A 13460-nucleotide genomic window follows, 5' to 3' on the forward strand; every position below is an offset into this window, starting at 1 on the left:
TCCTCCCATCCTTCAATGCCTCCCAAAAAAATGTTAGGATTTTTTCCCCAAATTTTCAGGCATTTTTTGTTGATTTTAACCAGAAAAGTCCCAAATTTCCCCCCCAAAACTCCAAATGATTGCCCATAAAGCCCACAAATCATCCAACCCCCAAAAATCCCCAATAATTCCCCAAAGAAACCCCTAGTTCATCCTCATAAGAACTCCATTTTTCCTCATAAAAATATCTTTTTTCCCCCCAAAATACCCAAATTTTACCCCATAAAAATCCCATTTTTCCCTTCATAAAAATCCCCATTCTTCCCTAAAAAAATCCCAAGTTTTGCTCCATAAAATATCCCATTTTTTTCTTCCATTTTCCCCACCAAAATCCCTTTTTTTCCCCCCATATAAATCCCATTTTTCCCTTGACAAAAAACCCCAAAATTCCCCCATAAAAATCCCAGGTTTTTCCCCAAAAAAATCTTAAATTTCACCCTCCAAAAAAATCAGTATTTCCTCCATTTTCCTTGCCCAAAATCCGATTTTCGCCCCATTTTTCCCCTCCCCTCCTAATTCCAGGCCGCTCTGCCCAAATATTGTTTTTTCCCAAATCTTGGGTGGTTTTTACTGAATTTTGGGTGTTTTTTCCCGAATTTTGGCAGATTATTCCCAAATTCTGTTGTTTGGGTTTTTTTTTTTTCCAAATTTTGGGTGGTTTTTCCCAAATTTTCAGAGATTATTCCCAAATTCTGCTGTTTGTCTTTTTTTTCCTCAAATTTTGGGTAGTTTTTCCCAAATTTTGGGTTTTTTTTCCCAAATTCTGGATGTTCTTTCCTGAATTTTGGGTGGTTTTTCCCGAATTTTGGGTGGTTCTTCCCAAATTTTGCTTTCCCCATATTTTTGGGTGGTTTTACCTGAATCTTAGCTTGTTTTTTCCCAAATTTTGGGTGGTTTTACCTTTTAGGTTGTTTTTCCTAAATTTTCTGTTGTTTTTCCCAAATTTTGGATGTTTTTTCCCGAATTTTGGGTGTTTTTTCCCAACTTTTCACTTTTTTTTGGTCTCTTTGCAGGCCACCACGTAGCGCTGGGCCACGTTCAGGGGCGGGGAGTAACCGTCGGCGTACGAGGTGTCCTCGAAAAGCACCGAATAATCGTCCTGGGGCTGGGAAATTTGGGGAAAAAAATCAGGAATTTGGGGAAAAAAGGGAGTTAGCAACAAGCCACGCCCCTTATAACACCCCTTATATGGTATTAGTCCCCTAGCAACAAGCCACACCCCTTAGCAACAGCCTTATATGGTGTTAGGTCCCCCAGCAACAAGCCACGCCCCTTAGAAACCTCCTTATATGGGAGTAACACACCTTAGTAACAAACCACACCCCTTAGCAACACCCTTATATGGCAATACCTCTCCCTAGCAACAAGCCCCGCCCCTTAGCAACAGCCTTATATGGCAACACCTCCCTAGCAACAAGCCCCACCCCTTAGCAACCCCCTTATATGGCAATGGCTGTCCTTAGCAACAAGCCACACCTCTTAGCAACCCCCTTATATGGGAATGGCGCTCCTTAGTTACAAGCCACGCCCCTTAGCAACACCCTTATATGGTGTTAGGTCCCCCAGCAACAAGCCACGCCCCTTAGAAACCTCCTTATATGGGAATAACACACCTTAGTAACAAACCACACCCCTTAGCAACAGCCTTATATGGCAATACCTCTCCCTAGCAACAAGCCCCGCCCCTTAGCAACCCCCTCCCTGCTCCACAGCGCCCCCTGCTGCCCGCGCTGATTTCCCCCCAAAACCTCTCTTTTTTTCTCAGGACTTTTTGCCCAAAACCTCTCTTTTCTTGGGGTTTTTCCCCCAAAACCTCTTGTTTTTGTGGGATTTTTACCCAAAACCTCTCATTTTTGGGGATTTTTGCCCAAAACCTCTCAATTTTTTGGGATTTTTGGGCTCATTTACGCCCATTTCGAGGTCTGACAACTTATATCACAATGCCCCCCCTTAGCAACAAGCCCCTCCCCTTAGCAACACCCTTATATGGGAATGGCACTCCTTAGCAACAAGCCCCGCCCCTTCGCAACACCCTTATATGGGAATGGCAGTCCTTAGCAACAAGCCCCGCCCCTTAGCAACCCCCTTATATGGGAATGGCACTCCTTAGCAACAAGCCCCTCCCCTTAGCAACACCCTTATATGGGAATGGCAGTCCTTAGCAACAAGCCCCGCCCCTTAGCAACCCCTTATATGGGAATGGCACTCCTTAGTAACAAGCTCCACCCCTTAGCAACAGCCTTATATAGCAATGCTGCCCCTAATAAGCCCCTCCCCTTAACAACCACCTTATATGGCAATGCCTCTCCTTAGCAACAAACCACACCCCTCAGTAACAGCCTTATATGGCAATGCCTCTCCTTAGCAATAAGCCCCGCCCCTTAGCAACATCCTTATATGGCAACACCTCCCGAGCAACAAGCCCCGCCCCTTAGCAACCCCCTCCCTGCTCCACAGCGCCCCCTGCTGCCCGCACCGATTTCCCCCCAAAACCTCTCTTTTTTTCTCGGGATTTTTTGCCCAAAACCTCTCAATTTTTTGGGATTTTTGGGTCCATTTCCGCCCATTTCAAGGCCTGACAATTTATATCATAATGCCTTCCTTTAGCAACAAGCCACGCCCCTTAGCAACCCCCTTATATGGGAATGGCACTCCTTAGCAACAAGCCCCACCCCTTAGCAACACCCTTATATAGCAATGCTGCCCCTAACAAGCCCCTCCCCTTAACAACCACCTTATATGGCAATGCCTCTCCTTAGCAACAAGCCCCTCCCCTTAACAACCACCTTATATGGCAATGCCTCTCCTTAGCAACAAGCCCCTCCCCTTAACAACAGCCTTATATGGCAATACCTCTCCTTAGCAACAAGCCACACCCCTCAGCAACAGCCTTATATGGCAATGCCTCTCCTTAGCAACAAGCCCCACCCCTTAGCAGCAGCCTTATATGGCAACACCTCCCTAGCAACAAGCCCCGCCCCTTAGCAACCCCCTCCCTGCTCCACAGCGCCCCCTGCTGCCCGCACCGATATCCCACCAAAACCTCTCTTTTTTTCCTCGGGATTTTTTGCCCAAAACCTCTCAATTTTTTGGGATTTTTGGGTCCATTTCCGCCCATTTCAAGGCCTGACAATTTATATCATAATGCCTTCCTTTAGCAACAAGCCACGCCCCTTAGCAACCCCCTTATATGGGAATGGCACTCCTTAGCAACAAGCCCCACCCCTTAGCAACACCCTTATATAGCAATGCTGCCCCTAACAAGCCCCTCCCCTTAACAACCACCTTATATGGCAATGCCTCTCCTTAGCAACAAGCCCCTCCCCTTAACAACCACCTTATATGGCAATGCCTCTCCTTAGCAACAAGCCCCTCCCCTTAACAACAGCCTTATATGGCAATACCTCTCCTTAGCAACAAGCCACACCCCTCAGCAACAGCCTTATATGGCAATGCCTCTCCTTAGCAACAAGCCCCACCCCTTAGCAGCAGCCTTATATGGCAACACCTCCCTAGCAACAAGCCCCGCCCCTTAGCAACCCCCTCCCAGCTCCACAGCGCCCCCTGCTGCCCGCACCGATATCCCACCAAAACCTCTCTTTTTTTCCTCGGGATTTTTTGCCCAAAATTTCCCGTTTTTGGGGTTTTTTTCCCCCAAAAGCCCGTTTATTCCGGGGGGGCACTCACGCGCTGGGGCGGGGCGTGGATGAGGGCGCGGTAGAAGCAGGTGGTCTGGGGGTAGAGGGCGAGCACCAGCTGCTCCTTGTGGAAGAGCGCCTCGGGGTCGGTCTCGGGGTTGGTTTTCCACTGGGGCAGGGGGATGATGCGGCGGCGGCTCAGCGTGTGGCGCCTGCGCGGGGGATCGGGGTGAAAAAAGGGGATTTGGGGAAAAAACGGGGAAATTCGGGGGTTTTACGGGAAAATTGGGGTTTTTAGTGGGAAAATTGGGGTTTTTAGGGGGAAAATTGGAGTTTTTAGGGGGAAAATTGGGGGAAAATTGGGGTTTTTAGGGGGAAAATTGGGGGAAAAATTGGGGTTTTTAGGGGGAAAATTGGGGTTTTTAGGAGGAAAATTGGGGTTTTTATGGGGAAAATTGGGGTTTTATGGGGAAAATTGGGGGGAAATTGGGGGAAAATTGGGGTTTTTAGGGGGAAAATTTGGGTTTTTATGGGAAAAATTGGGAAAATTGGGGTTTTTAGGGGGAAAATTGGGGATTTTATCTAGGAAATTGGGGTGAAATTGGCATTTTTATGGGAAAATTGGGGTTTTATGGGGAAAATTGGGGGAAATTGGGGGAAAATTGGGGTTTTTAGGAGGAAAATTGGGGGAAAATTTGGGTTTTTATGGGGAAAATTGAGGGTTTTATGGGAAAAATTGGGAAAATTGGGGTTTTAATGGGGAAAATTGGGGAAAATTGGGGGAAAATTTGGGTTTTTATGAGGAAAATTGGGGTTTTTATGGGAAAAATTGGGGGGAAATTGAGTTTTTTTATGGGGAAAACTGGGGGTTTTATGGGGAAAATAGGGGGAAAATTGGGATTTTTGGGGTGGAAAACGGGGGGAAATTGGGGTTTTATGGGGAAAATTGGGGGGAATTGGGGTTTTTATGGGGAAAAACTGGGATTTTTGTGGGAAAATTAGGATTTTATGGGGGAAATTGGGGGGAAATTTGGGGTTTTTACGGGGGAAATTGGGGTTTTTATGGGGAAAATTGAGGAAAAATTGGGATTTTTGGTGTGGAAAATGGGGGAAATTGGGATTTTATCAGGTAAATTGGGGGAAAATCGGGATTTTTGGGGTGGAAAATTGGGAAAAATGTGGGGTTTTATGGGGAAAATTGGGGGGAATTTGGGGTTTTTATGGGGGGAAAACGGCGTTTTTATAGGAGAAATTGAGGAAAAATTGGGATTTTGGGGGGGAAATTGGGATTTTTGGGGTGGAAAATGGGGAGAAATTGGGGTTTTATGGGGAAAATTTGGGTTTTCATGGGGGAAATTGGGGTTTTTATGGGGAAAATTGGGAGAAATTGGGTTTTTTTATGGGAAAAATTGTGGGAAAATTGAATTGTTTATGGGCAAAACTGGGGTTTTTATGGGGAAAATAGGGGGAAAATTGGGATTTTCGGGGTGGAAAATGGAGAAAATCTGGGGGGAAATTGGAAAATTTTGGGGTTTTTATTGGGTTTTTGTGGGGGAAATTGGGGTTTTTATGGGGGAAATTGAGGAAAAAATGGGATTTTTAGGGTGGAAAAAAGGGCAAATTTGGGGGGAAATTGGAAAATTTTGGGGTTTTTATGGGGGAAAAATTGGGGTTTTGGGGGAAAAATTGGGATTTTATGGGGGAAATTGAGGAAAAATTGGGATTTTTGGGGGGAAAAATGGGATTTTATGGGGAAAATAGGGGGAAACTAGGGTTTTTATGGGGGAAATTGAGGAAAATTGGGATTTTTGGGGTGGAAAATGGGGGGAAATTGGGGCTCTTATGGGGAAAAATTGGGATTTTAGGGGGGAAGGGGAAAATTGGGATTTTATGGGGGAAATTGGGGGAAAATTGGGATTTTTAGGGGGCAAATTGGGATTTTATGGGGGAAATTGAAAAATTGGGGTTTTGGGGTGGAAAATGGGGGGAAATTGGGGTTTTTATGGGGAAAATTTGGGCAAAAATTGGGAAAATTTGGGGGTTTTTATGGGGGAAAATCGGGATTTTTGGGGGGAAGGGGAAAAATTGGGGTTTTTATGGAGGAAATCGAGGGAAAATTGGTATTTTTGAGGGGGAAATTGGGGTTTCTTGCTGGAAATTGGGGTTTTTATGGGGAAAATTGGGTAAAGAATGGGATTTTTTTGGGGGTGGGAATGGGGAAAATTGGGAAAACGGGAGGTTTTGAAGAGAAAAATGGGGATTTGGGGAAAAACAGGGAAAAAGGGTTTTTTTGGGGGGGGGGAATGGGGAAAATTGGTGGGTTTATGGGGAAAAATTGGGAAATATTTGGATTATTGAGGCGAAAATGGGGAAAAATGGGGGAAAATTGGGAAAGAATGGGGGTTTTATGGGGGAAATTGGGTTTTTTGGGGAAAAAATGGGATTTTGGGGGGGAAAATTGTTATTTTTATGGGGGGAAAATGGGGTTTTTATGGTGAAAATTGTGAGATTTTTATAGGGGAAATTGGGAATTTTATGTGGGAGAAAAAAGGGATTTTTGGCAGGAAAAAAGGGGATTTTGTGGGGGAAAATTGGGGTTTTTTGGGGGGTGGTTTGAGGGGATTTTGGGGCATTTTAAGCCAAATTTTAGGGATTTTTCAACACTCACTCCTTGCCCTCCTCGTCGATGTCGTCGACTTCGTACCTGGGGGGAAAAGCACCAAAATCCACAACTCAGAACCCAAACCCCGAGGCAAAAAAAGGGAATTTGCAGCCCAAAATTGCCAATTTTCAGCCCAAAAATGTGAATTTTGAGCCCAGTCAAGCAAATTTTGGGCCCAAAAACCTGAATTTTCGGCACAAAAAAAAAAAAAAAAAAAAAAGTGAATTTTGACGCAAAGAAGTGAGATTAGAACCCAATAAAATGAATTTTGGCCCGAAAAACTGAATTTTGTGCCAAGAAATGTGAATTTTGAGCCAAATAAAGGAAATTTTGGGTTCAAAAAATTCTGAGCCCAATCAAGCAATTTTGGGCCCAAAAAATGGAATTTCCAGTCCAATAAAGTGAATGTTGGGCCCAATAAAGTGAATTTTGGCCTGAATAAGTGGATTTTGAGGCAAAGAAAGTGGATTTTGACCCAAAAACGTGAATTTTGAGCCAAATAAAGCAAATTTTCAGCCCAAAAAGGGAATTTTGGGCCCAAAAAAGGGAATTTTGAGCCTAAAAAAGGGAATTTTGGGCCCAAAAAAGGGAATTTTGACCCTAAAAAAAGGAATTTCGGGCCCAAAAAAGGGAATTTTGAGCCTAAGAAAGGGAATTTTCAGCCCAAAAAAGGGAATTTCGGGCCCAAAAAAGGGAATTTTGGGCCTAAAAAAGGGAATTTCGGGCCCAAAAAAGGGAATTTTGGGCCTAAAAAGGGAACTTTGGGCCTAAAAAAGGGAATTTGAGTCCGAAAAAGGGAATTTCGGGCCCAAAAAAGGGAGTTTTGGGTTGAAAAAAGGGAATTTTGGGGCCCAAAAAAGGGAATTTTGAGGCAAAGAAAGTGGATTTTGACCCAAATAAAGTGAATTTTGAGCCAAATAAAGCAAATTTTCAGCCCAAAAAGGGAATTTTGGGCCCAAAAACGGGAATTTTGAGCCTAAAAAAGGGAATTTTGGGCCCAAAAAAGGGAATTTTGAGCCTAAGAAAGGGAATTTTCAGCCCAAAAAAGGGAATTTCGGGTGCAAAAAAGGGAATTTCGGGCCCAAAAAAGGGAATTTTGGGCCCAAAAAAAGGGAATTTTGGGAAAAAAAAAAGGGAATTTTGAGCCTAAAAAAAGGAATTTCGGGCCCAAAAACGGGAATTTTGACCCTAAAAAAAGGAATTTCGGGCCCAAAAAAGGGAATTTTGAGCCTAAGAAAGGGAATTTTCAGCCCAAAAAAGGGAATTTCGGGCCCAAAAAAGGGAATTTCGGGCCCAAAAAAGGGAATTTTGGGCCCAAAAAAAGGGAATTTTGGGAAAAAAAAAGGGAATTTTGAGCCTAAAAATGGGAATTTTGGGCCCAAAAAAGGGAATTTTGGGCCCAAAAAAGGGAATTTTGAGCCTAAAAAAGGGAATTTTGAGCCTAAAAAAGGGAATTTTGGGCCCAAAAAAGGGAATTTTGGGCCTAAAAAAGGGAATTTCGGGCCCAAAAAAGGGAATTTCGGGCCCAAAAAAGGGAGTTTTGGGTTGAAAAAAGGGAATTTTGGGGCCCAAAAAAGGGAATTTTGAGGCAAAGAAAGTGGATTTTGACCCAAATAAAGTGAATTTTGAGCCAAATAAAGCAAATTTTCAGCCCAAAAAAGGGAATTTTGGGGCCCAAAAAGGGAATTTTGGGTTGAAGGAAGGGAATGAGGGGGCGGTCACTCACTTGTTGGCGGCGTGGCTGTAGCTGACCACCTCGGCCAGGATCCACTGCTCGTCCCCTTCCAGCGCCTTCACCCTCGCGGCCACTTTGTCCCCGGGTTTGGCCACGTAGTCGCCGGCGGCCGGCACGGCCCCGCACAGGGGAGGGGGCCTGGAGGGGGTCAAGGGGTCACCCCAAAAATCCCTGAGCCCAAAAACCCCCTGGTTGTGCCAAAAAATTTCAAAGATTTACCACAAAACTGCTGGTTTTTAGGTAAAAATTGGTTTTTTCCGCATCAAAATCGGAGATTTTTACCCCAAAATTGTCGCTTTCGGTATTGAATTCCCCAATTTAGCCCCAAAATTGGAGGTTTTACCTCAAAATTGTCCAGTTCTACCTCAAAATAATTTATTTTAGCCCCAAAATCATTTATTTCATCCCTAAAATCATCCACTAACCCCAACCCCAGCCCAAAACCCTCCTGTTTTTACCTCAAAATTGTCACTTCCGGCATTAAATCACCCAATTTAGCCCCAAAATTGGAAGTTTTACCTCAAAATTACCCATTTCCATAAAAAAAAAAATCCCAATTAAGCTCCAAAATCCCCATTTCAACCTAAAAATTGCCTCATTTTCAACCTAAAACTTGCCCATTTCTACCCCAAAATGCCCATTTAAGCCCCTTTTTAGCCCTTCCAATTTTCCCCCTTTTTCACTCAAAATTCACATTTTTCTCCCCAAAATTCCCATTTTCCGCCCCAAAATCCCATTTTCCCTTAAATCTCTTTTTTTTTCCCTCATAAATCCCTCACTATCCCAAAAACTCCCATTTTTTTTCCCGTTTTTCCCCATTTCTCCTCACTTTTCCCCACATTTCCCAATCCACAGCAGCACCATTCTCAACACCCCCAAAGTCCCTTTTATTCCCCCAAACTCCCTTTTTTTCCCCACAAATTCCCCCTTTCCCTCACCAAATATCTCTTAAGCCCCCCAAAACCTCATGATTCCCAAAAATTACTATTTTTTCCCATTTTTTCCCCATTTTTCCTCACTTTTCCCCAGGCTTCCCGATCCACAGCGGCACCATCTTCAAAATTTCCTTTTATTCCCCCAAATTCCCCATTTTTCCCCTCAAATTCCCCCTTCCCCCCCAAAAAAAATCCTCTTAAACCCACCCAAACCCTCATGATTCCCAAAAATTCCCATTTTTTTTCCTATTTTTCCCCATTTTTCCTCACTTTTCCCCGGGTTTCCCGATCCACAGCGCCACCATCCTCCACATCCTCAAAATTTACTTTTATTCCCCCAAATTCCCCATTTTTCCCCTCAAATTCCCCCTTCCCCCCAAAAAAACCCTCATGATTCCCAAAAACTCCCATTTTTCTTCCCGTTTTTCCCCATTTCTCCTCACTTTTCCCCACATTTCCCAATCCACAGCAGCACTATTCTCAACACCCCCAAATTCCCTTTTATTCCCCCAAATTCCCTTTTTTTCCCCACAAATTCCCCCTTTCCCTCACCAAATATCTCTTAAGCCCCCCAAAACCTCATGATTCCCAAAAATTACTATTTTTTCCCATTTTTTCCCCATTTTTCCTCACTTTTCCCCAGGCTTCCCGATCCACAGTGGCACCATCCTCCGCATCTTCAAAATTTCCTTTTATTCCCCCAAATTCCCCATTTTTTCCCCTCAAATTCCCCCTTCCCCCCCCAAAAAAAAAAAAACCTCTTAACCCCCCCGAACCCTCATGATTCCCAAAAATTCCCATTTTTTCCCCATTTTTCCTCACTTTTCCCCGGGTTTCCCGATCCACAGCGGCAGCGTCATCGCCGACTGCTGCAGCAGCGTCATCAGCACCCCCCTCCTCATCGTCTTCCTGGGCGGCTCCGCCTCGCTGTAAATCCCGGCGATTTTTGCCGCTGGAATTAAATTGTTTTTGTTTAAAAAAAAAACCCCACCAAATCCCACCAAAATTTGAGGGATCTGGGGGGAATTTTGAGGGATTTGAAGGGGTTGGAGGCTTTTCCCGCCTTTTTGCCGGCCGTGAGGGGAGCGGCGGGGCGGCGCCCCCTAGCGGCCGTACCGATGCGCCGCTCCTCGAGCAGGGATTTGATCTCGGCGATTTTATCCAGAGCTCTCCGGAGGACGCTGAGGGGAAAAAAAAAAAAAAAAAGAGGAGAAAAAAGGTAAAAATCGGGGAAAAAAGTGGAGTTTGGAAGGTGGGAAGGGGTGGGGAAGAGAAAAGGGAGGGATTTGTTGGGTGGAGTGGGGTTTTTTGGGGGGAAAAGGGGATTTGGGGGGGATCAGGGGGAGGAGGGGGGTGGGAAATGGGGGTTTTAGGGAAAATTAGGAGGGAATTGTGAGGGAAAAGGAGGGAATTGTGAGAAAAAAGGGGGGAATTGTGAGGAAAAAGGAGGGAATTGTGAGGAAAAAGGAAAGAATTGTGAGGAAAAAGGAGGGAATTGTGAGGAAAAAGGAGAGAATTCTGAAGGAAAAGGGGGGAATTGTGAGGAAAAAGGAGGGAATTGTGAGAAAAAAGGGGGGAATTGTGAGGAAAAAGGGGGGAATTGTGAGGAAAAAGGAGGGAATTGTCAGGGAAAAGGACAGAATTGTGAGGAAAAAGGAGAGAATTCTGAAGGAAAAGGGGGGAATTGTGAGGAAAAAGGAGGGAATTGTGAAGAAACAGGAGGGAATTGTGAGGAAAAAGGAGGGAATTGTGAAGAAACAGGAGGGAATTGTGAGGAAAAAGGAGGGAATTGTAAAGAAAATGGGATTTAGGAAGAAAAAGGGTTTTTTTGTGGAAATAAAGTAGGAATTTGAGATAAAAAAGGAAACTTCAGCAGAAGTAGCAGAAATTTAACGTAAAAAGCAGAAGTTTGAGAGGAAAAAAGTGAAATTTTCATGCAATTAAGTGGAAGTTTGAGGGGGAAAAGTGGGAATTTGAAGGGATAAAGTAGGAATTTGAGGCAAAAAAAAAGCAGAAATATGAGGTGAAAGCATAGAAATTGTGAGGGAAAAGGTGGGAATCAGAGAAAAAAAAGCAGAAATTGGGAGAAAAAAAAATCTGATGGCAAAAAGTGGAAACCTGAAGGAAAAAAAAGCAGGAATCTGGAGAGGTAAAGCAGGATTTTGAAAGCAAAAGTGAAAATCTAAGGGGGGAAATTGGGAATTTGAATGGAAAGTGGAAGTCTGAGGTCAAAAAGCAGAAATCTGAGGGGAAAAAGGAAAATCAGAAGAGAAACAACAGAAATCTGAGGGAGCAAAAAAGAAAATCTGAGAGCAAAAAGTGGAAATCTGAGGGGGAAAAGTCAAAATTTACAGGAAAAAATGGGAATTTGAAGGGATAAAGTGGAAATCTGAAGGGATAAAGTAGAAATTTGAGGAATTTGAAAGGTTTTGGGTTTAAAAATGGGAATTCTGGACTCACTTGCACTCGGCCTCGGCGTCAGCCTTGGCTGTGGTGTAGAGCCCTCGGAGCTTGGTGCGGTAATAGGGGGAGACTGAAGGGGATTTTGGGGGTCAAAATGTCCCAAAAACCCCCAAAATCCCCCCAAAATTCCCTCCAAATGTCAGCATTTTTTACTTTTGTTCTCTGTCTGCATCCGCTCGTGCGTCTTCTGGATGTTCACCAGGTTGTGCTCGCTGCGGGAGCGTTCCTCCTGAGGGGAAAATCGGGAAAAAAATGGGGAAAAAGGGGAAAAAAGGGGGGGAAATGAGGAAAAAATGGGGAGAATTGGGGGGAAAGAGGAGGAAAATAGAAAAAAAAAGAGGGAAATGAAAAAAAAAATGAGGGGAAAGGGGGGAAAATTAGAGAAAAAAAAAGGGGGAAATGAAGAATAAAGGAGAGGAAAAGAGAAGGGGGGAATGGGGGGAAAATGAAGAAAAAAGGAGGGGAAAAAGGGTGGAAATTAGGAAAAAAGGAGAGGAAAGAGAAGTTTTGGCTTAATAAAGGGGGGATTTATGAGGGAAGAATTGAGAGATTTGGGGGTTGGAGTTAATAAATGGAGATTTATGAAGAAAAATTATGAATTTTGAGGAGTAAGAATTAATAAATAGAAAATTTTGAGGGGAAAATGAAGGATTTTGGAGGTTGGAGTTAATAACTGGAGATTTATGAGGGGAAAATGAGGGATTTTGGGGGTTGGAGTCGATAAAGAGAAATTTCAAGGAGCAAAAAGAGAGAAAAATGGGGGATTTGACGGGAAAAGGTGGATTTTAAGGGAAAAACGGGATTTAGGGTGGGGAATGTGGGATTTGAGCCAATTAAGAGGGGTTTGGGGTAGAAGTAGGTGATTTTGGGACAAGAAAGGGGCAATTTTAGGGTAAAATCGATCAATTTTAGAGCAAAATTTGTGAATTTGGGATAAAATGGGCCAATTTGCAATAGGAATAGGCAATTTTTTTTGGTAAAATGGATGATTTTAGGACTAGACATGCTCGATATTTGGGTAAAATGTCCGGTTTGGGGCTAAAAGTGGGTGATTTCGTGAGGTTTGTGAAGGGAAAATCGAGATTTTGAGGGAAAACGGGGGATTTGTGAGGGGAAAATGCGAATTTGTGAGAGGAAATGAGGAAGAAAAGGGAGATCCGTGTGGGGAAAGAGATGATTTGGGGAGAAATGGGGGATTTTTGGGGTCCGTGAGGGGGAAAAGAGTTGATTTTGGGGTGAAATGGGTGATTTTGAGGGTCCGTGAGGGGAAACGGGGAGGAAATAGCGGGATCGGTGAGGAGACATCCGGGAAAAACGGAACAAACGGGAATCGGGGATGGGAAATGAGGGATCCTGAGGCGGAAAGAGAAATCCTAAAGGAAATCGGGAAGATCCTAAAAGAAATTCCGGTACCTGCGTCTGTTTAATGAGCTGGTGCAGCTCCCCCAGCAGCTCCGCGATGCGCGAATCGGCCGAGACCAGCGCCATGACGGGAGAATTGAACGGAGATTGGGGGGGGGCAAAATGGCGGCGGCTCCTGAGGGGAGCGGCGGGAGGAAGGGGGGCGGGATGCAAGCCACGCCCATGTAACACCATATATGGTTAAAGACACGCCTTTATTCCTTATATGGCACTAAGCCGCGCCTCTGTGTTATTATTTACAACCAGCTCTTAAGTCACGCCCATCATTATCCTTATATGGATTCGCTCATGACAAAGCCACGCCCTGCACCTCTTAATATGGATTTACCTGCCTTAAAGCCACGCCCACGCGTCTCCAAATATGGGTTAGCCATGGGGGAATGTCACGTGATCGCGGTGTCACATGACCAGCGCCCAACATGGCGGACGAGGAACCGCTGCTGCCGCCGGGTGAGAGGCAAAAAATGGGGATAAAAAAATGGGGATAAAAACGGGGAATTCGGGTTAAAAACCGGGATAAAACCCGGGAATTAAAACCGGGATAAGGGGCCAGGAATGGAGGCGGG

At 44.5% G+C, this 13460-nt stretch overlaps 2 protein-coding genes across 6 annotated transcripts in view; one reads left to right on the forward strand and one right to left on the reverse strand.

Moving 5' to 3' along the window:
• On the reverse strand, nt 1–13285 carry SGF29 (SAGA complex associated factor 29). Of its 3 annotated transcripts, XM_053933242.1 has the most exons (9): nt 12886–13009; nt 11626–11701; nt 11470–11542; nt 10126–10190; nt 9832–9961; nt 8066–8212; nt 6346–6381; nt 3727–3889; nt 1–1144 (listed from the first exon to the last, which is right to left on the reverse strand). In XM_053933242.1, exons 1-9 carry the CDS (start codon nt 12958–12960, stop codon nt 1028–1030), a joined length of 882 nt encoding a protein of 293 aa, XP_053789217.1. In that variant the 5' UTR covers nt 12961–13009; the 3' UTR covers nt 1–1027. The 3 variants fall into 3 exon arrangements, with proteins under 3 accessions (XP_053789217.1, XP_053789219.1, XP_053789218.1); XM_053933244.1 differs by lacking the exons at nt 11470–11542; nt 11626–11701 and adding an exon at nt 13223–13285; XM_053933243.1 differs by lacking the exons at nt 11470–11542; nt 11626–11701 and having other exon boundaries at nt 12886–13073.
• CLN3 (CLN3 lysosomal/endosomal transmembrane protein, battenin) overlaps nt 13266–13460 on the forward strand; it is a 15416-nt gene continuing 15221 nt past the window's right edge. The window contains exon 1 of one of the 3 annotated variants that reach the window (XM_053933235.1): nt 13266–13344. In XM_053933235.1, coding sequence (XP_053789210.1) covers nt 13314–13344 — 31 coding nt within the window. In that variant the 5' untranslated portion in view covers nt 13266–13313. The remainder of the gene's footprint in view (nt 13345–13460) is intronic. The other 2 variants (XM_053933234.1, XM_053933233.1) reach the window with 2 other exon arrangements.

This window comes from Vidua chalybeata, assembly GCF_026979565.1.
Source record: "Vidua chalybeata isolate OUT-0048 chromosome 37 unlocalized genomic scaffold, bVidCha1 merged haplotype SUPER_37_unloc_3, whole genome shotgun sequence".
Taxonomy (NCBI): Eukaryota; Metazoa; Chordata; class Aves; order Passeriformes; family Viduidae; genus Vidua; species Vidua chalybeata.

What these genes read in the sequence shown, in the direction of transcription:
- SGF29 (XM_053933242.1), bottom strand. Translation starts at nt 12,960, where the DNA reads ATGGCGCTGGTCTCGGCCGATTCGCGCATCGCGGAGCTGCTGGGGGAG. An exon ending in GACGCCGAGGCCGAGTGCAA is followed by an intron (nt 10,191 to 11,469) that starts GTGAGTCCAGAA and finishes TTTTCCCCTCAG; the next exon opens with CGTCCTCCGGAGAGCTCTGG. An exon ending in TCCACGCCCCGCCCCAGCGC is followed by an intron (nt 1,145 to 3,726) that starts GTGAGTGCCCCC and finishes CAAATTTCCCAG; the next exon opens with CCCCAGGACGATTATTCGGT.